Here is a 23128-nt window from a genome sequence, read left to right on the forward strand (position 1 = left end):
GGTCAGAAACAGCTAAGGACAATATATATGCATTTACCTCTTTTTTTGGAGGCCACCTAAAGGAAATCATTTCCTTAGACTTTTTTTTCTTAAAAAAATTAATAATACATTGCTATGAAAAAATGTCAAGTAACAGAGAGGTATAGAGGGTAAACAGTCAAAGTGCCCACCCCAATCACTCACTCTCACAGCCGCTAGTTACTTTCCAAACACTTTACCATTAAAAACCTTTTTTAGTTTCCAAATGTTTACTGTTAAAACATAACAATTGAGCATATTTCCATACCTCTTTTGATGCACTTATAAAAATACAGCTATCTTTACATAAACTGGATTATACTATAAATATTGGTTTGTAACTTACTTTTTTTAAGGCAAAAGTAGTTATAATGTAAAAATATTCACTAATAAATAAACTATTTAAAATAACTCATCCTAAAATGTCTTTCCCTGCTTAATATTGGTCTTTATCCCCACAAACTGTCAGATTGTTATATTATGATATCAAGCAAACTGCTGGTAAAATTGTATCGAGGAGACCTCCATTTTCACTACTAATGAACTAAGTGATTCAGAGTAACTGCGCCTATAAAGACAACAATAAAGCAGGCCTAAATAGAGAAAATATCTTCTTAATAGTACCAAGGACCTAAAAAGGTAGTGAGGCATTACTAGACCAAGAAAAGGGTAGGGGAAGGCCTAAGACTCTTCTACCCTTGGGTGGAGGGTAGAGGGCTGGTGGCTGCTCTAAAGCAGTGATCCTCAAACTTTGTGTAGCGTGCATAACAGGAGAGCCTGTTAAAACACGTCCCCAGAGATTCTGATTTAGTAGATCTGTAGCTTGCATTTCTAAGAAGCTCCCAGGTGATGGTGATGCTGCTGGTGTAAGGACCACACTTTAATTGTGCCTGATCTAGACTAGAGACTGGACAGCAGGGGATGAGGAAAGTATAAAAATGACGTAAGGTGGCTTCCCTGGTGGCGCAGTGGTTGAGAGTCCGCCTGCCGATGCAGGGGACATGGGTTCGTGCCCTGGTCTGGGGAGATCCCACATGTCGTGGAGCGGCTAGGCCTGTGAGCCATGGCTGCTAAGCCTGCGCGTCCAGAGCCTGTGCTCTGCAACGGGAGAGGCCACAACAGTGAGAGGCCCGCGTACTGCAAAAAAAAAAAAAAAAAAAAAAAAAAAAAAAAAAGTGATGTAAGGAACACACATAAGACCATAGAATCCATGGGATATTAACCCCTCATTCCATCTTCCCTTCTCACCTTCACCTCAGAAGGTTTGGGACCCCACTGCTGCTCTTGGCCACTTTTACCTAGACTCATCTGCCGATCCTCAGGAAAGAGCTAGGACGCCAAAGCTCTTTGATTTATGACAGAGGAGGCACCTCACTGGAGTAGGGAAAGGACAGTCGTTTTTTTTTTTTTTAATTTATTTATTTTATTTATTTTTATTTTTGGCTGCGTTGGGGCTTTGTTGCTGCGCACGGGCTTTCTCTAGTTGCTGCGAGCAGGGGCTACTCTTCCTTGCAGTGCATGGGCTTCTCATTGTGGTGGCTTCTCTTGTTGCAGAGCATGGGCTCTAGGTGTGCAGGCTTCAACAGTTGTGGTGTGCGGGATCGGTAACTGTGGCTTGTGGGCTCTAGAGCGTAGGCTCAGTAGTTGTGGTGCACAGGCTCAGTTGCTCCGCGGCATGTGGGATCTTCGTGGACCAGGGCTCGAACCCGTGTCCCTTGCATTGGCAGGCGGATTCTTAACCACTGCACCACCAGGGAAGCCCACGACAGTCTTTTTTTAAAATGGTGCTGGAACAACAGGTTTTCCATATGGGGGAAAAAAATCAAATTGGATGCCTGCCTTAAACTACTTACAAAAAATAAATTCTAGGTGGGTTAATGAGCTAAGTGTGAAAGATAAAACAATAATGCTTTTAGAATACAAGAGATTATCTTGATGACCTTAAGGTAGGAAAGTTTCTTAAACAAGACAGGAAAACACTAACCTTAAAATTAACACCTGGTTATCAAAAGATACTATTAAAAAGATTAAAAATAAAAGCCACAGAATGGGAGAACATATTTGCAATCCATTCAAAGCAAATGACTAATATCCAAAATATATAAGTAACTTTCACAAATTATTGAGAAAAAGACTCTGATCCAATAGAAAATGAGAAAAAAATAATTAGAACAAGCACTTCACAAAAGAGGAAATCCTAAAGGGCCAATCAATATTTAAAAAGGTCTCCAATCTTACATAACTAGAAAACTGCAAATGAGAATAACCAAATACCATTACACAGCTATCAAACTGCAAAAATGAAAAAATCTGATAATACCAAGTACTGACAACAGGATAAACTCTCACAGACTAGGAAAACAGTGTTATCTAGTAAAGTCGAAGATATACATATACTACTGACTTCTATAATAAAAATATAAGCCTTAGACTACCCTTACATGCATCAGGATGTAAAAGAATGTTCACAGCTGCATTGCTCATGATTATAAAAAACTTTGAGGGAAAATTCAAATGCCCACTGACAGTAGAACAGATCTTAAAATTATGGTGTATTTTTTTCAATGAAATATTTTACATTAAGAAAAAGAAATGAATTAAAGATAAATGCAACATAAATGAACTGTACAAAATAATGCTGAATGAAAATGCTCATATAAATAGATACAACATGATACCATTTATATAAAGTTTGCACTCAGGAAAATAATTCATATCATTGCAGGTGGCACATACACCGATAAGGATATTATTATAAATTTCAGGATTATGGTTAGCTGTGGGAAGACAGAAAGTTTTAAGACTGGTAAGTGATGGAGATATTTTGGGGTGCTAAACAATATTCTATTTCTTGACCTGCAAGAAAATGATGTGATGAAATAATCACAGTTTTTGGAAATAAGGAGTAATAACACTCAGCATTCTAGTTTTCTTTGAGAAGGCCAGGAAATGGTAACCCAAGAATTTCAGAAGAACGTGATGCCTCTTTTCCCCATTTAAGTAAAAGCAAGATAGACAAATTTATTTTGAAGATGGTTAATGCTTCTGAAATATATATGGATGTCAGTAAGTTTCAATTAACTAAAGGATGACTGCATAAGGCTTTACTCTAATCAGAAACCGTGCTGTTTGGGGCAAAGGAATTGCCTTCAATCCCAACATCTGTCTCACGACGTTTTCCCCCTTTACAGAAAGGGATATCTTTCATACCCACATGTGAAATCCCCTTTTCCATTCTAAATCTTGTACAATTTCCTCAGACAAATCGCTCTCCTTTCTCGATTCTATTTGAAAAGGGAAAAAGTGAAATAACTATGATGTTAAGAAAAGTAAAATGACTTGGGCTCACTCCAGACTCTCAAGGAAATCAGTAGCACAACACAGGTCTCCCTATTCCAAGACCAGGCACTTTCGACCATAATTTACTGGTAGTGTGACTATGTTTAGAGGTTGATTCTGTAATTGATTTCTTCCTAATAGAGTTCCCTAATCAAAGATGTGTTTTCCAAACTTATTAAAAATAAATGAGAAAGCAAAAAGATAATCAGTTTCCAAAAATGAGAAAATAAAAAATAAACATATTAAAAACACATGAAAAGTTAAAAAGAAAGAAATCTCTTCCTGTAACAAAAAAACATAAAAAGCAAGAACAGTTTGTGGAAGATGTTAATTAATGAGAAAATATATAGTCAAGGCTGCTCTTTTAAGGTAAAAGACAATTTGATGATTTTTAAACTAAAAGCGTCAAAACAAATTTTGAAACATTTCCTACAATATTACTAATAATTATTCACTATAATGTGATAGAAAACACATTTGAATATTAAAGACAATGACGTGTTTTCACTCCATAAAAGATTTAAATTATCTGTCTACTTTAATAGTGCATTCATTCAGTCAATCGCTGTGGAAGACCAATTCCTTATATAAATCACTTCTTCAAATCCACAAAACTCATATTCAGTCCTTTATCTAAATCCAGCAAGTTTTCATCATAAAACCCCACATCTCCAACACCAAAAACTGAGGATATACATAGTAACCATAAAATACTCAATATTACTGCTATATATGGTTTCCCAAAAACACCTTAAACAGCCTGTCACCACAATCCTTTGCTGCCAAGAGAAAACAAGGTTTCTCAACAATTTTTTTAACAGAAATGATCCTTGAATCCTAAAATTCCATAACAATATTAGTTATTGTATGTGCTTTACTTTAAAAATTTAATCAAGGAAAATGAACTCAAATATCTAAAGAAGCTGTAGGTTTTACTTACATATTCAGGTTTTAGTTTTTTATCTCCTCCTCTCACAGCCACTTTTTCTAGTTTATCTATAATGGGCCCAACCATTTCCTCATCTTTAAGCTGAAGCTCTTCATGTATAATTTCTATATCTCGAATAGGATCTACACTTCCTTCAACATGCGTGATATCATCATCTTCAAAAGCACCTAAAATAAATTAAAGGGAAGCAATTCAATAAACAAATAACACAGAAGGTCATTATTAGAGTGAGTCAAGATTCCTAGAAGGTTAAAAATTTATTCAAGTTATTCTGAATTCTTACAAGTAGGACAGAGTATTTTTTTTTCCTATTTAGTACTATTTAGGGCACTAGCAGCAAAATAGTAATTCAAGAGCCTCAACGTTTCAAAAACTGATTGAAATAAATAAAATTATGATCTTTAAAGAAAGAAAATTATGCTCCAGAACTACTGGTATTTTCAGGTTTGGTACATTAAACGATACTGTATTCCACGCATGAGAGCCTGAAGTTCTAAACTGCACTATTAGGGTTTCCAAGGGAAACTGGATTTGGGGCAGGGGGTGGTGAAATCATCTGGCAGACCTCTTCCCTGCTTCAATCTACTTTATCACTGTGGTTCTGACGGTGATTAGATAATGAACCACTCAGACACACAATTTACACAGCAGCTAATTTCATCGGCCTGATTTGAGGGTATGGTTTTTAGGGGACTATCAAAGAAACAGATGAAGGTGCATTCGTCATATATGAGTGACAACCATTCACACTATCTGAACAAAATGGTGCTGGCCCTTATTAGAAACACATGTTATTATCACATATTTAAAGTGCAGCTGAAGCCATAATTTCAAATTGCCAACTGGAAACATAAGGGTAAAACAACCAGACATTACTCAAGCATGTGTACTGACTTTATGCCCTTTTGAAGACATAATGTGGCAACATAATTCAACTGGGATTTACTCAAATTATCAGATAACAGTACCACAAAAATGAACAAATACTAAGAAATATTATAAACAGAAAGCAATGATATACCCACAAAACAATAAACACATTTATAAACAAGTTAATTTAATTAAAATTACCAATTAGATTATATTCCCAAAATGAGATGCTTTCAAACATATAGTATCAATTATTTTAGATAGAGGTATCATAGGAATCATGAAAGACAGTTTGATTGAGTTTGATAAGAGAAAAACAGTGACTACAGCTCATTCTTACATACAAAAAACTCAAGACGTTCTCATTACAGGTTGCAAAGTTTTAAAATATAATTCCTCAGAATTAAAAATAATTAATCTGTTCATAACGTGGAAATATTCGGTAATAATAATTTTAAAAGTAAATTATTACAATTAAATATAACTATTTAAAATAATACTTAAGTATTCTTGGCAAACAATCGATGTTACACAGTACCTGATTCATACAAACAAAATTAGCAAGAAATGAGGAGGTACATTATATCTTACTAGTAAACACACCAGACAATGGTTTAGGTAAATTTTTTGAATACCTGAAAAGTATGAAAAAAGATTCCCTGGAAGCACAATACTATTTACTTCTTATCATGATGAGGCAACTTACACAAATAGCACAATAAAACAGGAAAACTGAAAATAAAAGATAGTTTCCTGGCACTCCAATCAACAAAGGAAACATGGTCAGTTCAGTTATAGAAATAAAAAACTTTTTATGATACTCAGAATGAAAAATTTCTTATATAGTCATCTTGATGTAGGGGCTAATGAGTAACTATAGTGATGTCCTCAACAACATCCCTACAGTAAATGCATCAGCAGATTTTAAATGGCAATTTCTTAATTTCAGCCCTCATTTTTTAATTTATTTTTTTAACTAATTAATTTATTTATTTTTGGCTGTGTTGGGTCTTCATTACTCTGCATGGGCTTCATCTAGTTGTGGTGAGCGGGGGCTACTCTTCGTTGCGGTGCACCAGCTTCTCATTGCATTGGCTTCTCTTGTTGCAAAGCACAGGCTCTAGGAGCACAGGTTTCAGCAGACGCAGTACGTGTGTTCAGCAGTTGTGGCACACGGGCTTAGTTGCTCTGCGGCATGTGGGATCTTCCCAGACCAGGGCTCGAACACGTGTCCCCTGCACTGGCAGGTGGATTCTTTTTTTTTTTTTTAAACGTCTTTATTGGAGTATAATTGCTTTACAATGGTGTGTGTTAGTTTCTGTTTTATAACAAAGTGAATCAGCTATACATATACATACATCCCCGTATCTCCTCCCTCTTGAGTCTCCCTCCTACCCTTCCTATCCCACCCCTCTAGGTGGACACAAAGCACGGAGCTGATCTCCCTGAGCCATGCAGCTGCTTTCCACTAGCTATCTATTTTACATTTGGTAGTGTATACATGTCCATGCCACTCTCTCACTTTGTCCCAGCTTACCTACCCTTCCCCCTCCCCATGTCCTCAAGTCCATTCTCTATGTGGCAGGCAGATTCTTAACCACTGCACCACCAGGGAAGTCCCAGCCTTCAATTTTAATTAAGTGGATAACAGAAACTGAATTGCATTGTTGTTCCTATGCCTGAAATAGTGTTCCTATTTTATTCATTTGTATATGAGGTGGTAACATATTATGCAAATAACTTAAATTTATTTCTAAAAATAAATAGTGCCAAAAGTTAAGATAAAAATGAACTGAATGGAACATTAAAGTTATCCTTCAAAACTGAATAGCCCCGTGATCAACTGAGGCCTAAAGGAGCTGTAAACTATAAGCTTACAGAAAATTTGGTGGTCATTTGGGCAACTTCCCATTTCTTACAACTAAAAAATCAGAGATTACTTTCCAAAGACGTGCTCCTGGGTCAACAGACATCACTCTACACTCACATCATAACATTCTTTCATATCTTTTTTAGTACAAGATTTACTGGTTAAGACTAAGGGCTTTAGGGACTTCCCTGGTGGTCCAGTGGTTGGGACTCCACAATCCCAATGCAGGAGGCCGGGGTTCGATCCCTGGTCAGGGAACTGGATCCGACATGCCACAACTAAAGATCCCAAGTGCAGCAAATGACAATCCCAAGTGCTGCAACTAAGACCTGGTGCAGCCAAATAAATAAATAAATATTTTTTTTAAAAAAAGAATAAGGGCTTTAACAGCCCTGCTGGTCATAAAATCTTAGACAAATCACTGAACCTCTAAGGATCTCATTATCATATCTTTAAAATGAAGATATTTCTACCTTTCAGAAGATGGGTATGATTAAATTGGATAATATATGTAAAGTGCTTAACAGAGAACTCTTTCAGTAACTGGGGCATATACTTTTTTTTTTATGATGTAGGAATTAGTAATTCAGAAGAAACTCCATAGTAATATATTCAAACATTAATTAATTAATTTTTTTTTTTTTGGTGGTATGCTGGCTTCTCACTGTTGTGGCCTCTCCCGTTGCGGAGCACAGACTCCGGACGCGCAGGCTCAGCGGCCACGGCTCACAGGCCCACCCGCTCCGCGGCATGTGGGATCCTCCCAGATCGGGGCACGAACCCGTGTTCCCTGCATTGGCAGGCGGACTCTCAACCGCTGCGCCACCAGGGAAGCCCCAAACATTAATTTTGAATAATATCATTTCATGTCACTAAATTCACTTTGGAACAGTTTAAAATAAACTTTGTGAGTTTACAGGTTTTTCCCCCACTAATTCTTACTAGTTCACCACAATATTTTTACCCTAGTCCATGGCAAAAGTTATTTATTTCAACTTCAGATTAACTAAAACAATCAGTATCATAAATGTTACAATTATTATCACAATTCCCTTTTGGGGGAAATACTTTACTGATAAAGATGACTAGAGTCATCTTGAAGACTATATCATACTGAATTACTTGATGAGAAAGTTATTTCTCTTTCAATTCTCGTTTAGTCCTTCTGACTATGTCAAGGAGAAAATGTTAGTTTGATGCCGTTGATCTTTAATGTTTAACATTTATAAATTTATAAATGTTGATAACTTTTTATCAACAGAACAGGCCTCAGCCTCAGAGCTTCTAAAGGCTAAATAATTAAATATGTAGTTTTCATTGTATTTATTTTCATTATCTTCAATTTTGGCAATTTCCCACTTACATTAGTGAAAACATTTCCTATTTAAATAAATTAAGTCAAAAATGTGAGATCACAATTTTTTTTGTAAAATCAAGAAATGTCTGAAAATATTAACTATGGTTATTTTGGTGATGGGATGTAATCTGATTTTTAAAAACTTTTTTGGTACTATTCCATATAAAATAGGATAATGTGATAGAGCATGTGTGTGCTCAGGGGAGGGGGTGGCATTGCTAGGCAAACTTGCTTTTTTTCATCTTTATTAGACTATAATTGCTTTACAACGTTGTGTTACTTTCTGCTGTACAACAAAGTGAATCAGCTATATGTATACATATATCCCCATATCCCCTCCCTCTTGCGTCTCCCTCCCTCCCACCCTCCCTCTCCTACCCTCCCTCTCCCACCCCTCTAGGTGGTCACAAAGCACGGAGCTGATCTTCCTGTGCTATGCTTCCCACTAGCTATCTATTTTACATTTGGTAGTGTATATATGTCCATGCTACACTCTCACTTCATCCTAGCTTCCCCTTCCCCACCGTGTCCTCAAATCGTTCTCTACGTCTGTGTCTTTATTCCTGCCCTGCCATCAGGTTCATCAGTACCGTTTTGGTTTTTTGGGGTTTTTTTTTTGCGATACGCGGGCCTCCCACTGCTGTGGCCTCTCCCCTTGCGGAGCACAGGCTCCGGACGCGCAGGCTCAGCGGCCATGGCTCACGGGCCCAGCCGCTCCGCGGCATGTGGGATCCTCCCGCACCGGGGCACGAACCTGCGTCCCCTGCATCGGCAGGCGGACTCTCAACCACTGCGCCACCAGGGAAGCCCCATCAGTACCGTTTTTTTAGATTCCATGTATATATGTGTTAGCATACGGTATTTGTTTTTCTCTTTCTGACTTACCTCACTCTGTATGACAGACTCTAGGTCCATCCACCTCACTACAAAAAATTCAATTTTGTTCCTTTTATGGCTGAGTAATATTCCATTGTATATATATGCCACTTCTTCTTTATCCATTCATTTATTGATGGACATTTAAGTTGCTTCCATGTCCTAGCTATTATAAATAGTGCTGCAATGAACACTGTAGTACATGACTCTTTTTGAATCATGGTTTTCTCAGGGTATATGCCCGGTAGTGGGATTGCTGGGTCATATGGTAGTTCTTTTTTTATTTTTTTATTTTTTATTTTCTTTTTGCGGTACGCGGGCCTCTCACTGTTGTGGCCTCTCCCGTTGCGGAGCACAGGCTCCGGACGTGCAGGCTCAGCGGCTATGGCTCACGGGCCCAGCCGTTCCCCGGCATGTGGGATCTTCCCAAACCAGGGCACGAACCCATGTCCCTGCATCAGCAGGCAAACTCTCAACCACTGCGCCACCAGGAAAGCACTATTTTTAGTTTTTTAAGGAACCTCCATACTGTTCTCCATAGTGGCTGTATCAATTTACATTTGCTGGGCAATACTTGTACTAGGATACTCAGAGAAGCCTCTCTGAAGAGACGATATTGGAGCTGAAACTAGAATGGCCAGAATGAGGGAGTAATGAGAAGACCTGAAGGAAGAGAGTTCTAAGAAGTAGAAATAAGGTCAGTGTGGGTGAACCACAGCAGAGGATAGTAAATAAAGTTTAAGTTGGAGAAGTAAAGTAGTTCACAAACATTTGTAAGCCATGGGTGTTTGGATTTTATTCTAGCTACAATGGGAAGCCATTGATTAGGGAGCTTTAAATAAAAGGAAAGTAGGGTGATGATATATGATTTATGACTTAAAGAAGCCACTTTGGTTACTCTCAAAAGAACAGACTCTAAGAGAGGGGACAAGAGTGCTGGCACAAAGACTAAGTTAGGGGGTAGTTGCAGTGGTGCAGATGAGTGGTAACCTGAAATAAAATTGCTGCTGTAGAGAAGATGAGAAATGTTTGTACTGGGAATATATGAGAGAATGGACTAGATATAGTTTGGAAGGTCATGACTGGAGATACAAAATTGGGAATTATCCGATGTGTTTAAAGTTATGGGTCTGGATGACATGGTACAGAGAGAGCATTCAAAAACTCAGGTGTCTGATAGGGAAGGATTTGGCAAAAGAGACTACAAAGTGGTGACAAAGTCAGTGAAAAACAAGGAGTATGCTCTTCCAGGAGTAGGGGAAAGAAAATGTTTCATGAAGAAAAGAGTATTCTCCTTTCTCCTAGAGAAAGATGATCATTGCTTCTGGCAAAGAGTAGTTCTTTGAGAAATATTTTATAATAGTTATATCCCTTTCCATTAGAGTCTATTTCTTCCATATGCCAGAGATGAGACTACTATGACTCAAGGATGTAAACATGGACCTGTTCTCTTATTTCTTATAACTGAAGAGTACGAAAGAGCTAAATTTTAGCATTGCTAACCTCATTCAGGTTTTGAAAATATTCCTCTCTATATATACTCTGAGTGGATTAATTACACAAAGTAAAACACTGTAAGATTTCTCAGTCTTTGAAAAAGATTCTGTCAAGAAGGTGGCCCACTTAGAAATCATAGCCACTTTCAAAGTTTCACATTCTAAGTATGCTGGCACAAACATACACTGGAACAAAAATTGACCAGCTGCAAGTTGGTCAACCAACTGGTATAGAATCATTAATTTCTTCTGTATTACTTCAGTTCTTTTTCTTTCTTGCAAACTAACTATAGTATTCTATTTAAAACAGTATATACATTAATGATCACATTTTAATAAAATTGTTTCTCTCTTTTAATAACACAGACCAAATGCTAATAAAAATAATTCCTAGGCAAGGAGCGATTGAGTAATTTTTAAATCTTCTTCTTTATCAGTTTTGTCTTGCTTAAACTTTTTATAATTAACATGCATTGTTCATAAAAACAAGTCATTTAAAAAAGTCATTCTTTTTTAAACACAATAAGCAAGTTTAACTTGTAGAAAAATTTACACAAATTTTACTTAAAATTTAGGTTTTGCAGTGACTAGCCACAGGGAGAAAACCACTATAACCATGAAAATTATTTTATATCTGTACATTTCTTTATATACATATAAAAACGGTGACTGAAAATAATGCTAACTATAATAAAGTCTCATTATTAAACAATGTGTTATAAGAGAAATTTAACCATAAGCTAGGCTCAGGCTGGATTCTATCACAAAGATTTTTCATCCAGCAATCCTGCAATGTTTCCTTTCCCAACAAAGCACCTTTTTCAAACCTTCTTGACTTCTCTCACATTTCCGATCTTTCCTCTTCTCTCCTGCTACCCAGGAGACCTAATCTTTCTCACTTCACAGAGACAATGTATGTCACCTTGGAATACCAAACCCCCTTTTTGTTTTTACCCAATTTTTCCTTCTTTCCAGCAGTAAAATGGAAAGCATTACCTTCTACTATTTATGTCCAATCTCTACTATCTCTGCTCTGGATCTTATCCCCTTCCAAGGAAGTTTGCTCCACAAACTGTTCTTTGTATTTCCTGAGACCTCAGTCTATTATGCCTCTCTCTCTCCTATATTTGTATCACCACCATTTCCATCAATACTTTCCCATCAATATTTTAGTAAGCTTAAAATTCTATATTAAATCAGTCAAGTCAGTCACCCTCAGACATCAATCCCCTTTCCAGCCAAACTTCTTGGCTCCAAGCCATTCCTGCTCTCACCACTTCTTTACCTCCTATACAAAACTTAACCCACAACAGTTTGGAATGTGCCCCCAGCAGGCTATCAGAAATCGATCTCAAAAAGAACACCAGTGATTTGCCTTCATGATGCTAAATCAAACAGCCATTCTTCAGGAATCTTGAATCACCTCTCAGTAGCATCTAACTTCACAGCACTGACGAGGTCTCTTTCATTGCTTCTTTTCAACTGCATTCTCCTGATTTTCTTCTATTTTCTCTGGCCATTTCTTCTCAGGCTATTCCTTTCCTTGCTCTAACCACCGCATGAATGTTGATATCTCTCTTAGCTCTCTCTCTTAACCCTCTATTACACACTCTTTAACAGAATTTCCAGCCCCAAACTCGCTTGATTGACTCCACTATACTTTGAGGTAACAGCAAATAAAATGAACAAAAAAATATTTTTAGTTATTAAATAAATCATTTCTATTATAAAATGTGGTCACTAAGTGAAAGCAAAATGTCAATGCTCATATTAAAGCTGTGACTTTTAAAATTTGTGTACCTCTTTACTGAGAGCCAGTCAAAATACAGTCTTGGTGAGATACATTGAACTATCCACATGGTATTGAACACTCTGCATCATATTTATTTCTTGGTATGATTTGGCAGAAATGAGTTGGCTATTTTCAATTATAAATGGATTGAAGATTGACCAACTTACTCATTAATACATTCAAATCCTATCTTATTCCATAAAAATCTGAGTAAGATAGAAAATCCATACTTTTAGGATGCTTAATCTAACTGGGAAAGACTTCAGAAATAAAAATATACTTCGAAAATTCAGCACTTCAGTGAACTGCTTTGCTATATTACTACTTAAATTTGGGCTATATTCAGCTTTCAGAAGCAAAGCATCCCTAGCTATACAGAAATAGATTTTAAAACACGTGATGTATTTAAGTGTACAGGCTTCACAGCGGTACTTTATAAACTACCTGTCATGGAAAACTTGATACCCCAAATTGCATGTCTAGAGTTTACTTGGAAAAAAGAGGGTATGTGGTCAAGATGGGCCTATTTTACTTAAGTTCTTTCCATCCTCTACCACTATACAATGCAGAGATAAGGAATTCCTTGGTATATAAGTCAATGCATAAACTGTCACCTCCTCAACATATGCAAACCACAATATGCCTTGCTAAATGTAAGTTCTCCACTTAAAGAAAGCTTGCTTATACATCTAACAATGTGCTAAGTCTTAAGAATTAAAAACAAAAATCAAAATAAGAGGACCTTAGTCTTAATAATTAGACAATTGGTTGGGAGAGCAAATCGAAGCTAATAAAAAAGGAGAACAATACTCACTAGCAAGGACCTTAAATATAGGTTCAACTAATAATAACTAATCATCAAAGCCTTTAAATACAGAAATTTGGTATAGGTAAAGAAGATAAAGAAAGGCATGACAAGTAACAGGAAAACGCATCAGATAAAAAAATGAAGGTTGAAATAAAGAAGGCTTACTGGAAAGCTGACTATAGTGAGACGCTGTATTGAGGGGTAGTAGGAGACAAAAACTTAGTACATCCAGTAGGGTAAAGAATAGGGAAGTCCAAATAGCAAGGTAAGTCTGGATGGCATCTGCTAGTCAACAGGGAGGCAACATTGGTTTTTATGTTATTGAGTAACAAACAAAAAGCGGCATTTTAGAAAAACTAACCAGAAATAGGGAACCAGCTAAAAGAGAACTGCTGTATTCCAAATATGGTAATAAAGAAGTACACTAGACTACTGATGGGAGATATGAAGGCAGGATGCATAGTGACTTTAGCAAAGAAAACAATGTCAACTACACAAAAGCAATGAGAGAGAGACAGAGAGAGACCGAGAGAGGTGGCGGGGGAGATATCATGCCAAGGTTTCAAGTCAAAAGATCTTTATTTGCATCTAAGGTAACACTGGTACATGTAAGATTTAAGAGCCCAAATCAAGTATGGAAGCAAAGGGTATTATATAACCAAAGACTATAGAAATATCCACAAATCAATCAATGTGATATACCACATCAACAAGTTGAAGAATAAAAACCATATTATCATCTCAATAGATGCAGAAAAAGCTTTTGACAAAATTCAACACTGATTTATGATAAAAACTCTCCAGAAAGTGGACATAGAGGGAAACTACCTCAACATAATAAAAGCCATATATGACAAACCCACAGCAAACATCATTCTCAGTGGTGAAAACCTGAAAGGCATTCCCTTTAAAATCAGGAACAAGACAAGCATGTCCACTTTTGCCACTATTATTCAACACAGTATTGGAAGTCCTAGCCACAGCAATCAGAGAAGAAAAAGAAATAAAAGGAATACAAATTGGAAAAGAAGCAGTAAAACTGTCACTCTTTGAAGATGACATGATACTATACATAGAAAATCCTAAAGATGCCACCAGAAAACTACCAGAACTAATCAGTGAATTTGGTAAGGTTGCAGGATACACAGAAATCTCTTGCATTCCTATATGCTAACAATGAAAGATTAGAAAGAGAAATCAAGGAAGCAATCCAATTTATCATCGCATCAAAAAGAATAAAATACCTAGGAATAAACCTACCTAAGGGGGCAAAAGACCTGTACAGTAAGTCCCCTACATATGAACCTTCAAGTTGCAAACTTTCAAAGATGCGAACGTGTGTTCGGATAAGGAGTCAAAAGAGGTCTTCAGCAACTTAGTGACCCTCAGCAAGAAGCTGGAGCTAGATCTGCAAGAGCACGACTTCACTGAACTCCTTGCTGTGCAACATGAGGGGCTTACTAATGAAGACCTGATGGAATTGGAGGCCCACAGAAAGGACAAAGAGAGACAAGAGGAAGAAGTAAATGATGAACAGAAGAGATTCACGAAGCAGGAAATGGCAAGGGGATTTTCTTTATTTGAGGAGGCACTGTTAGTTTTTGAGGCACAGGACCCAAACGTAGAATGGTACACGAAGGTTGCAGCAGCCATTAAGAATGCAATCCAGTGCTACCATGTCATCTATGACAAGAAAAAAAGAGACATTACCCAGACATCACTGGATCATTTTTTCAAGAGGGTAGATAGAATTGAATCCAGCAAGGAACCAGAACCCGTTCCATCAATGTCAGGCATGAGTGAAACTGCAGCTTGCCCTCCATCTCCTATTGCTGATGATCCTTCAGCTCTACCATCTCCCACCTCCACTTCCTCCTCCAGTCAGTAACTCTTCTGGCCTGTTCACTCGATGCCTGCCTCTGTATGCCAGCTGTTGTACTGTACTACTGTACTTTTCAAGGTACCATACTGTAAGATTAAAAATGTTTTCTTTATTTTTTGTGTTTGTTTTTATGTATTATTTGTGTGAAAAGCATTATAAACCCATTACTGTACAGTACTATAGAGCTGATTGTGTTAGTTGGGTACCTAGGCTAACTTTGTTGGACTTATGAACAAATTGGACTTAAGAATGTGCTCTTGGATCAGAACTTGTCTCTATGTAGGGGACCTACTGTACTCAGAAAACTATTAAGATACTGATGAAAGAAATAAAATATGACACAAACAGATGGAGAGACACACCATGTTTTTGGATTGGAAGAATCAATACTGTGAAAATGACTATACTACCCAAAGCAATGTGTAGATTCAATTCAATCCCTATGAAATTACCAATGGCATTTTTCACAGAATTAGAACAAAAAATTTTACAATTTGTATGGAAACACAAAAGACCCCAAATAACCATAGCAATCTTGAGAAAGAAAAACGGAGCTGGAGAAATCAGACTCCCTGACTTCAGACTATACTACAAAGCTACAGTAATCAAAACAGCATGGTACTGGCACAAAAACAGAAATATAGATCAATGGAACAGGATAGAAAGTCCAGAGATAACCCACGCACTTATGGTCACCTAATCTATGACAAAGGAGGCAAGGATATACAATGGAGAAAAGACAGTCTCTTCAATAAGTGGTGCTGGAAAAACTGGACAGCTACATGCAAACGAATGAAATTAGGACACTCTCTAACACCATACACAAAAATAAACTCAAAATTGATTAAGGACCTAAATGTAAGGCTGGATACTATGAAACTCCTAGAGGAAAACATAGGCAGAATGCTCTCTGACATAAATTGCAGAAGTATCTTTTTGGATCCACCTCCTACAGTACTGAAAATAAAAACAAAAATAAACAAATGGGACTTATATAACTTAAAAGCTTTTGCACGGCAAAGGAAACCATAAACAAAATGAAAAAGAGAACCCACAGAATGGGAGAAAATATTTCCAAACGAATGAACACAAGGGATTACTCTCCAAAATATACAAACAGCTCATGTAGCTTAATATCAAAAAAAACAAACAACCCAATCAAAAGAAAAAAACAAATGGGTAGAAGATCTAAATAGACATTTCTCCAAAGAAGACATACAGATGGCCAAAAAGCACATGAAAAGATGCTCAACTTTGCTAATTATTAGAGAAATGCAAATCAAAACTAAAATGAGGTATCACCTCACACCAGTCAGAATGGCCATGATCAAAAAGTCTACAAACAATAAATGCTGGAGAGTGTGTGGAGAAAATGGAACCCTCCTACACTGTTGGTGGGAATGTAAATTGGTACAGCCACTATGGAGAACAGTATGGAGCTTCCTTAAGAAACTAAAAATAGAGCTACCATATAACCCAGCAATCCCACTCCTGGACATGTATCTGGAGAAAAATATGGTTCAAAAGGATACATGCACCCCAATATTCATTGCTGTGTTGTTTACAATAGCCAAGATGTGGACAGCTGTCCATGGACAGATGAATGGATAAAGAAGAAGTGGTACATATATATAATGAAATATTACTTGGCCATTAAAAAGAATGAAATAATGCCATTTGCAGCAACATGGATGGACCTGGAGATGGTCATACTAAGTGAAGTAAGTCAGACAGAGGAAGACAAATATTATATGATATTGCTTATATGTGGAATCTAGAAAAAGGGTACAAATTAACTTATCTACAAAACATAGAGTTACAGATGTATGAAACAATCTTATGGTTACCAGGGGGTAAGGGTGGGGAGGGACAAATTGGGAGATTGGGATTGACATATACACACTACTATATATAAAATAGATAACTAATAAGGACCTACTGTATAGCACAAGGACCTCTACTCAATACTCTATAATGGCCTATATGGGAAAAGAATCTAAAAAGAGTGGATATATGTATATGTATAACTGTTTCACTTTGCTGTACACCTGAAACTAACACAACATTGTAAATCAACTATACTCCAATAAAAATTTTTTAAAAAGAAAATTATTATACAAATATATTGAATCATAAATCACAACAGCAAAACATCCTGTGTCCTATGTGTTAAATAATAAATGTTCTGAGCATCTATATTCTAATCCAGAGTCCCACCAAAATCACTGAAAGGTTAAGGGCCACATTCCTAAACCAGTAAAAAATAAATTATTAAATACAATGTTAGAAATCAAGACAAGGATATCCTCCTCAAAAAAATCTCTGCCTTTTCACAGTTCTAATCTGTTCTTCAAAACAAAGTCCTACCTTGTGTCAGAACTATGATTCCCAACTTCCTTATAATTCTATAGCTCATTGCTATTTAAAGAGAAGGGAGAGAGCTAAACTTGCATTGGCAATTCACTTAACATCTACAGCTTTATTCATAAATACTAAAAAAGGTTAGTTCCTATTTATTTTTTATAAATGACATGACAAAAATTCTTTAATGTATGGGGAAAGAGTAGTTTAAAGGGGTAGTTATGGCCATAAATAAAATAAAATAAAATCTTGCCATTTGCAACAACATGGAATAAGTTAGAGGGCATCATGATAAGTGAGATAAGTCAGACAAAGACAAATACCATATAACCTCACTTATGTGGAAACTAAAACACAAAACAAATGAACAAACAAAACAAAATGCAAATAGATTCTTTAGATACAGAGACAAAACTAGGGCTGCCAGAGGAGGGGGCTGGGTGGGTGAAATAGGTGAAGGGGATTAAGAGGTACAAACTTCCAGTTATAAAATAAATAAGTCATAAGAATGTAATATACAGCATAAGAAATATGGTCAATAATATTGTAATAACTTCATATGGGGACAGATGGTTGACTTATGGTGATGATTTTGTAATGTATTTAAACACTGTATCACTATGTTGTACACCTGAAACTAACATAATATTGTACATCAACTATATTTCAATTTTAAGAAAAAAGAAAAGAAAAAATGTTGCGTGCCTGCCGCAACTAAGACCCGTTGCAACAATTTTTTAAATAAATAAATTTTATTTATTTATTTTTGGCCATGTTGGGTCTTTGTTGCTGAGCACGGACTTTCTCTAGTTGTGGCGAGTGGGGGCTACTCTTCGTTGCCGTATGCTTGCTTATTGTGGTGGCTTCTCTTGTTGTGGAGCATGGGCTCTAGGTGCACGGGCTTCAGCAGCTGTGGCACAAGGGCTCAGTAGTTGTGTCTCACAGGCTCTGGAGCGCAGGCTCAGTAGTTGTGGTGCACGGGCTTAGTTGCTCCACGGCATGTGGGATCTTCACAGACCAGGGACCGAACCTGTGTCCCCTGCATTGGCAGGCGGATTCTTAACCACTGTGCCACCAAGGAAGTCACATGCATGTGTTGCTGATTAGAAGCAACACATTACAATATTATACAATATAATTATTTTAAATGTACAGAACACCAGAAAACTCTACCTAAGTTACTGGTATTATACTTATATTGTAGATAATTAGACATTCACACCATTAAGGAATCCTTAAAGTCACTTAAAAGTTATGAATTATAACCCAGAGTGAACACCTGTACTTAATTATATACAATTGCTCAAGGGTTATACATTTTTAGTTGCTGCAACAAATCAACTCTTTCCAAAGAAGCAGGCAGAAAAGTACCTTAATGAGAACTAACATTCATCTCTGAACAAGATTTTCACTTATTCTATATAATAGATACTTAGATGTATAAAAGCTAAATTTAATCAATGGTATTTTGAATTGATATTTATTGAGATTCTGCTCTACTTCCAATGTTGAGCAAGCTGTTTTTGCTGTATTTAATCTTCCCAATAACTATCTTACTAACTTCCTTATTTCTAAAACATCACTTAGTCTTCTGTCACTAGAAAAGGTGCTCTATAAACTGACCTTGCCCTACTCTCACTCTCCACAAATCCTCAGCTAAAGTCAAACTCTTGTACCGACTCCCTAAGCCCTGAAAGTTCTTAATATTCAACTGTCAGTAAACTTTTGCCCACTCTCTTCCCTGGGCCTCAAAGATACATATTCTTTCTTTCTATCACAAATCACATCCATCCCTAAAATGCATAGCTTAACTTCCCCTCATCAGCACAACAATTCTAGAGGAGTCCAGGTCTAAGAGATCTCTACCATCCTTGGATCAGAAGAGGAGTTGAAGACACTTGTTTGGAATAAGGTGTGGTAAAACAGGTGATTTAATATATTACCCTAAATATGACTCCTGGGAAAATCCATTTTTGTATCTTTTTAAAGAATAATGTTGTAAGGAGAGAAAATGCAAATGAAGTAATGAACAAAACTAGAATTCTAACTTTATTACCAGTACTGTAAGCAATGAATAAAAGGAGTCATGTGAACTCTGCCCTTTAAGAAATAAACTAAATGACAAATCAGAGCTTTAATATTTCTAATGTTGGTGCCCATTAATATCCCACACCTTTCAATCAAACTGACCTACATTCAATGCTCTCATTTTAAATTTTCAATGCTGTTACTCATCATTCTGCATGGAATATTCTTCCTCCCCATTTCTGCCTTTCAAAAAAAGTTACATCTCTTTTGCGACCTTAAGTAGATGTCACTGAAATGGTATTTCCACGGTGATGCCTTCTCTAACCATATCCTGACCTGTAGCATGTATATCTAATATTAGAATATGTGACTCTATCTTCTACTTATTTAAGTTCAAGGATTCTGTCTTAAACACCTTTCTGGTTCCTTCCAGTTCCTTAATCAGAGCTGATATACAATTAGGTACAAGGTGAAGTGAAGAGTAAAGGAATCAATGAATGAATGAATGTCTCGAGCACTTTTTAGCACTCAGAATGAAAAACTGTTAGAGGAGAACGACAGATTCTAGATGAAGTTAGACATGCAGCACAACAGCAAAGGATCAATTTCACGGCACACAAGTACTGTGTTTAGCAAGTACTTCAAAGAAACCAGTGCTAAGCATGTCAATCACATAAAGTAACAGGGTAAGTAAAGCACAAAACATGGCAAACTGAAATAACAGATGTGAGATGTTTCTTGTGTTTCATCTCTTCACCTCTGAATTGCTTGGCTATTAGTGACGATATTCACTTAATTATTTTCTGAGGACTTCTTGGGCACTAGATTACATATTATGGTATAATTTTTTAAATGTATAAATCAAATTAAGAAGAGGGCAAAACAAACCTATACACTATAACTAAGACAAATAAATGCAGCCATAAAAGAAAAAGAGAGAGAAGGGATTGATCAGCGTGAATCAAGATTAAGGAGGGAAGGCTTGAGTACAGATGAAGACTTTTAGGGACAGATACTAGCAAAGGGAAGCAGAGAGTCAGAGGAAATGCCAGGCAGGATAGAAGTATAAATAGAGCAGAAATGATGCAGGGCACAGACTCTGGAATCAGATTACCTGGATTCAAATCTGGATTTCAGACTGTTTGATTCATTAGTTGTGTGATTATTTAATTTCTCTGTGCCTTAGTTTCCTTGTCTAAAATCTAGAGAATAATACCTACCTCATAAGATTGTCCTGAAGATTAAAAGTGGTAATATATGTCAAGATCTTAGGATGTAAACACTCAAAATATGTTAGTTACACTTATAAATGAAAAGCTGAAGACAAGGTGTATACCAGGGTCTCTCAACCTTGGCACTCCTAACATCTGGGGCCAGGTAAATTCTTCTTTGCAGGGGTTCAATCTGTGCATTGCAGGATGTTTCAGCGGCACCCCTGGCCTCTCCAAACCAGATGCCGGTAACACACACACACCCACAACAACCGCGTGAGTGTGCATGCACATGCACAGGCACACACCCCAGATGTGAAGATCAAAACTGTCTCTAGACGTCGCTAACTCACAGTTGAGAACCGCCTGTGGACACGAAAAGACAAAGGTTGTGCTATATATCGACCAAAAGATGTTGCCATAGGTTCAAACGTGTAGTGTCAATTGATGAAAAGATTAAATTAAAATTTAATCTCCTTGATTAAAATTCCTATGTAGACTTTCAGAGAAGTGCTCTTGTGATCTTGTCCTTGCTCGCTTATTCACTCAAACTCTCTTTAAACGATTCTATCAGTTATATACAAGATCTAATAATAGCTTGGAAAGAGACCACTAGTCACAAACAGAGCAGCTGACTGTTGGATACTAGTTATAGAAATAACATGAAAGTGGTTAAATCTAAAAAAAAATTAAAGTCTTTACAAAGATTTTTTTTTGTCTAGTGGGTAGGAAGAATGACATTAAATTGAGATGAAATGTGGCCAGTCATAAAATTGGAGATGTTTAAGATACATATTTTAAGAGACATATTTGACAAATGTGTACTGAATGTTAATCACAAAGAGAATGATGCCAAGAGCTGGAAGGCAAATTTCAGAGGTGAGAGAAAGCTGAATAAGATTAGTTTCTGCCTTCAAAGATGTTTATAATCTAATAGGAGAGAAATAGGTCAGCATATAATAAATACAAGAAAGTAAATCCAGGATGAAGGGAAGTAGGGAGGGGGTCAGTATTCAGTACAAGCTGATGGAAAGTCAGCCTTAAGGTTTCAAACTGGAACACTGGTGTTACGTAGATGTCATTTAAACTTTAAGATATGCGTGCAGGTTTTGATGGAAGTATAAATTATTTTTTAATCTCATATTTAAGTACATTGACGCTCTGATAAGAGATAATATTGCCTCTGCTACAGTTTGATACTGGTGTTTAAATGTCTGAAAAATGTAAACATGTGACAGGTATTAATCAGTTAAATAAATGACTGGCTATTAATTTTTAAAATAACTATTTTTAGCTTTATCTATAATATCAATGGACTATAACTTTTACCTAGTTTTTTAAAGATATGGTTGGGTGGTGGTGGGGATAGAAGGAATGGAAAAGGAAGGACTCACCAAGAACATCTGGTGTTAGAATACAAAAATAACGGTTTGACTAAATTCACATTATACGATAGGGATCATTCTTGGGTCCAAACTGTGAAGGTGATGTCATAAAACCAGATAACATACCTCATAAAATAATTATGCCCTTAAATGCAATAATCCACAGTTCTAAAATGAGACCAGAACACAGAAGGAAGATTAAGGACAGGAAAGCGACTGAACCTTTTGCAGCAGATTGTGTGAAGTAGGTCACTGCATACCCAGTAGTCTTCCAACCCAATCCACCTGAACTGGCTCAACAAAATGGGTACCAGCTACCTGAGAAATTCCTAGAATCCTACTGCTACCCTAAAGATCACCATCAGTAGTTAAGTCAGAGCAAACAATCACCACCAGGTGGTGCCAAATCAAAGCCTGTATCAGAAGGGATTTGGCTGGGCCCGCACCTTACCACACCCTCGACCCCTGCAACTAGGCGTGCGGGCTCACCCCAGCCATTCCATTCATCTGGCAATAAATTGCCCTCGTATTTTATGCAGCTGACACTTTTGGAGCCCAGCAGCACATTATAGCAGAGGAGGGGTCATTACTGTAATACATTCTTTGGGGTGGGGGGAGGGGGAAGATGAGAACCAGGACTTATTTAAGACGACTAGTTACAGAGGAATAAATTCAAAAAAAATTTTTGTTGTTTTATGCCAGTTTTCATTCATGTAAACTCAGATAAAGCCTTAAAGTAATCAGGAAATCATAATGCCATCTACAAAAAGTTCTGACTAATCAAGACTTTAAATAGTTAAATAACAACACAATTCAAGGCTTTCCCACATGGCTCTGCTAATGAACCATGATCTTCAACAAGAGTAAAAAAATATAATATTGTTGA

General features: G+C 36.8%; 1 protein-coding gene across 2 annotated transcripts in view; it reads right to left on the minus strand.

Moving 5' to 3' along the window:
• OLA1 (Obg like ATPase 1) overlaps window positions 1–23128 on the minus strand; it is a 171688-nt gene that overhangs the window by 60747 nt on the left and 87813 nt on the right. For both annotated transcript variants that reach the window (XM_059054548.2, XM_067026320.1), the window contains one exon: window positions 4298–4473. In XM_059054548.2, coding sequence (XP_058910531.1) covers window positions 4298–4473 — 176 coding nt within the window. The remainder of the gene's footprint in view (window positions 1–4297; window positions 4474–23128) is intronic.

This window comes from Kogia breviceps, chromosome 2 (genome assembly GCF_026419965.1).
Source record: "Kogia breviceps isolate mKogBre1 chromosome 2, mKogBre1 haplotype 1, whole genome shotgun sequence".
Lineage (NCBI taxonomy): Eukaryota > Metazoa > Chordata > Mammalia > Artiodactyla > Physeteridae > Kogia > Kogia breviceps.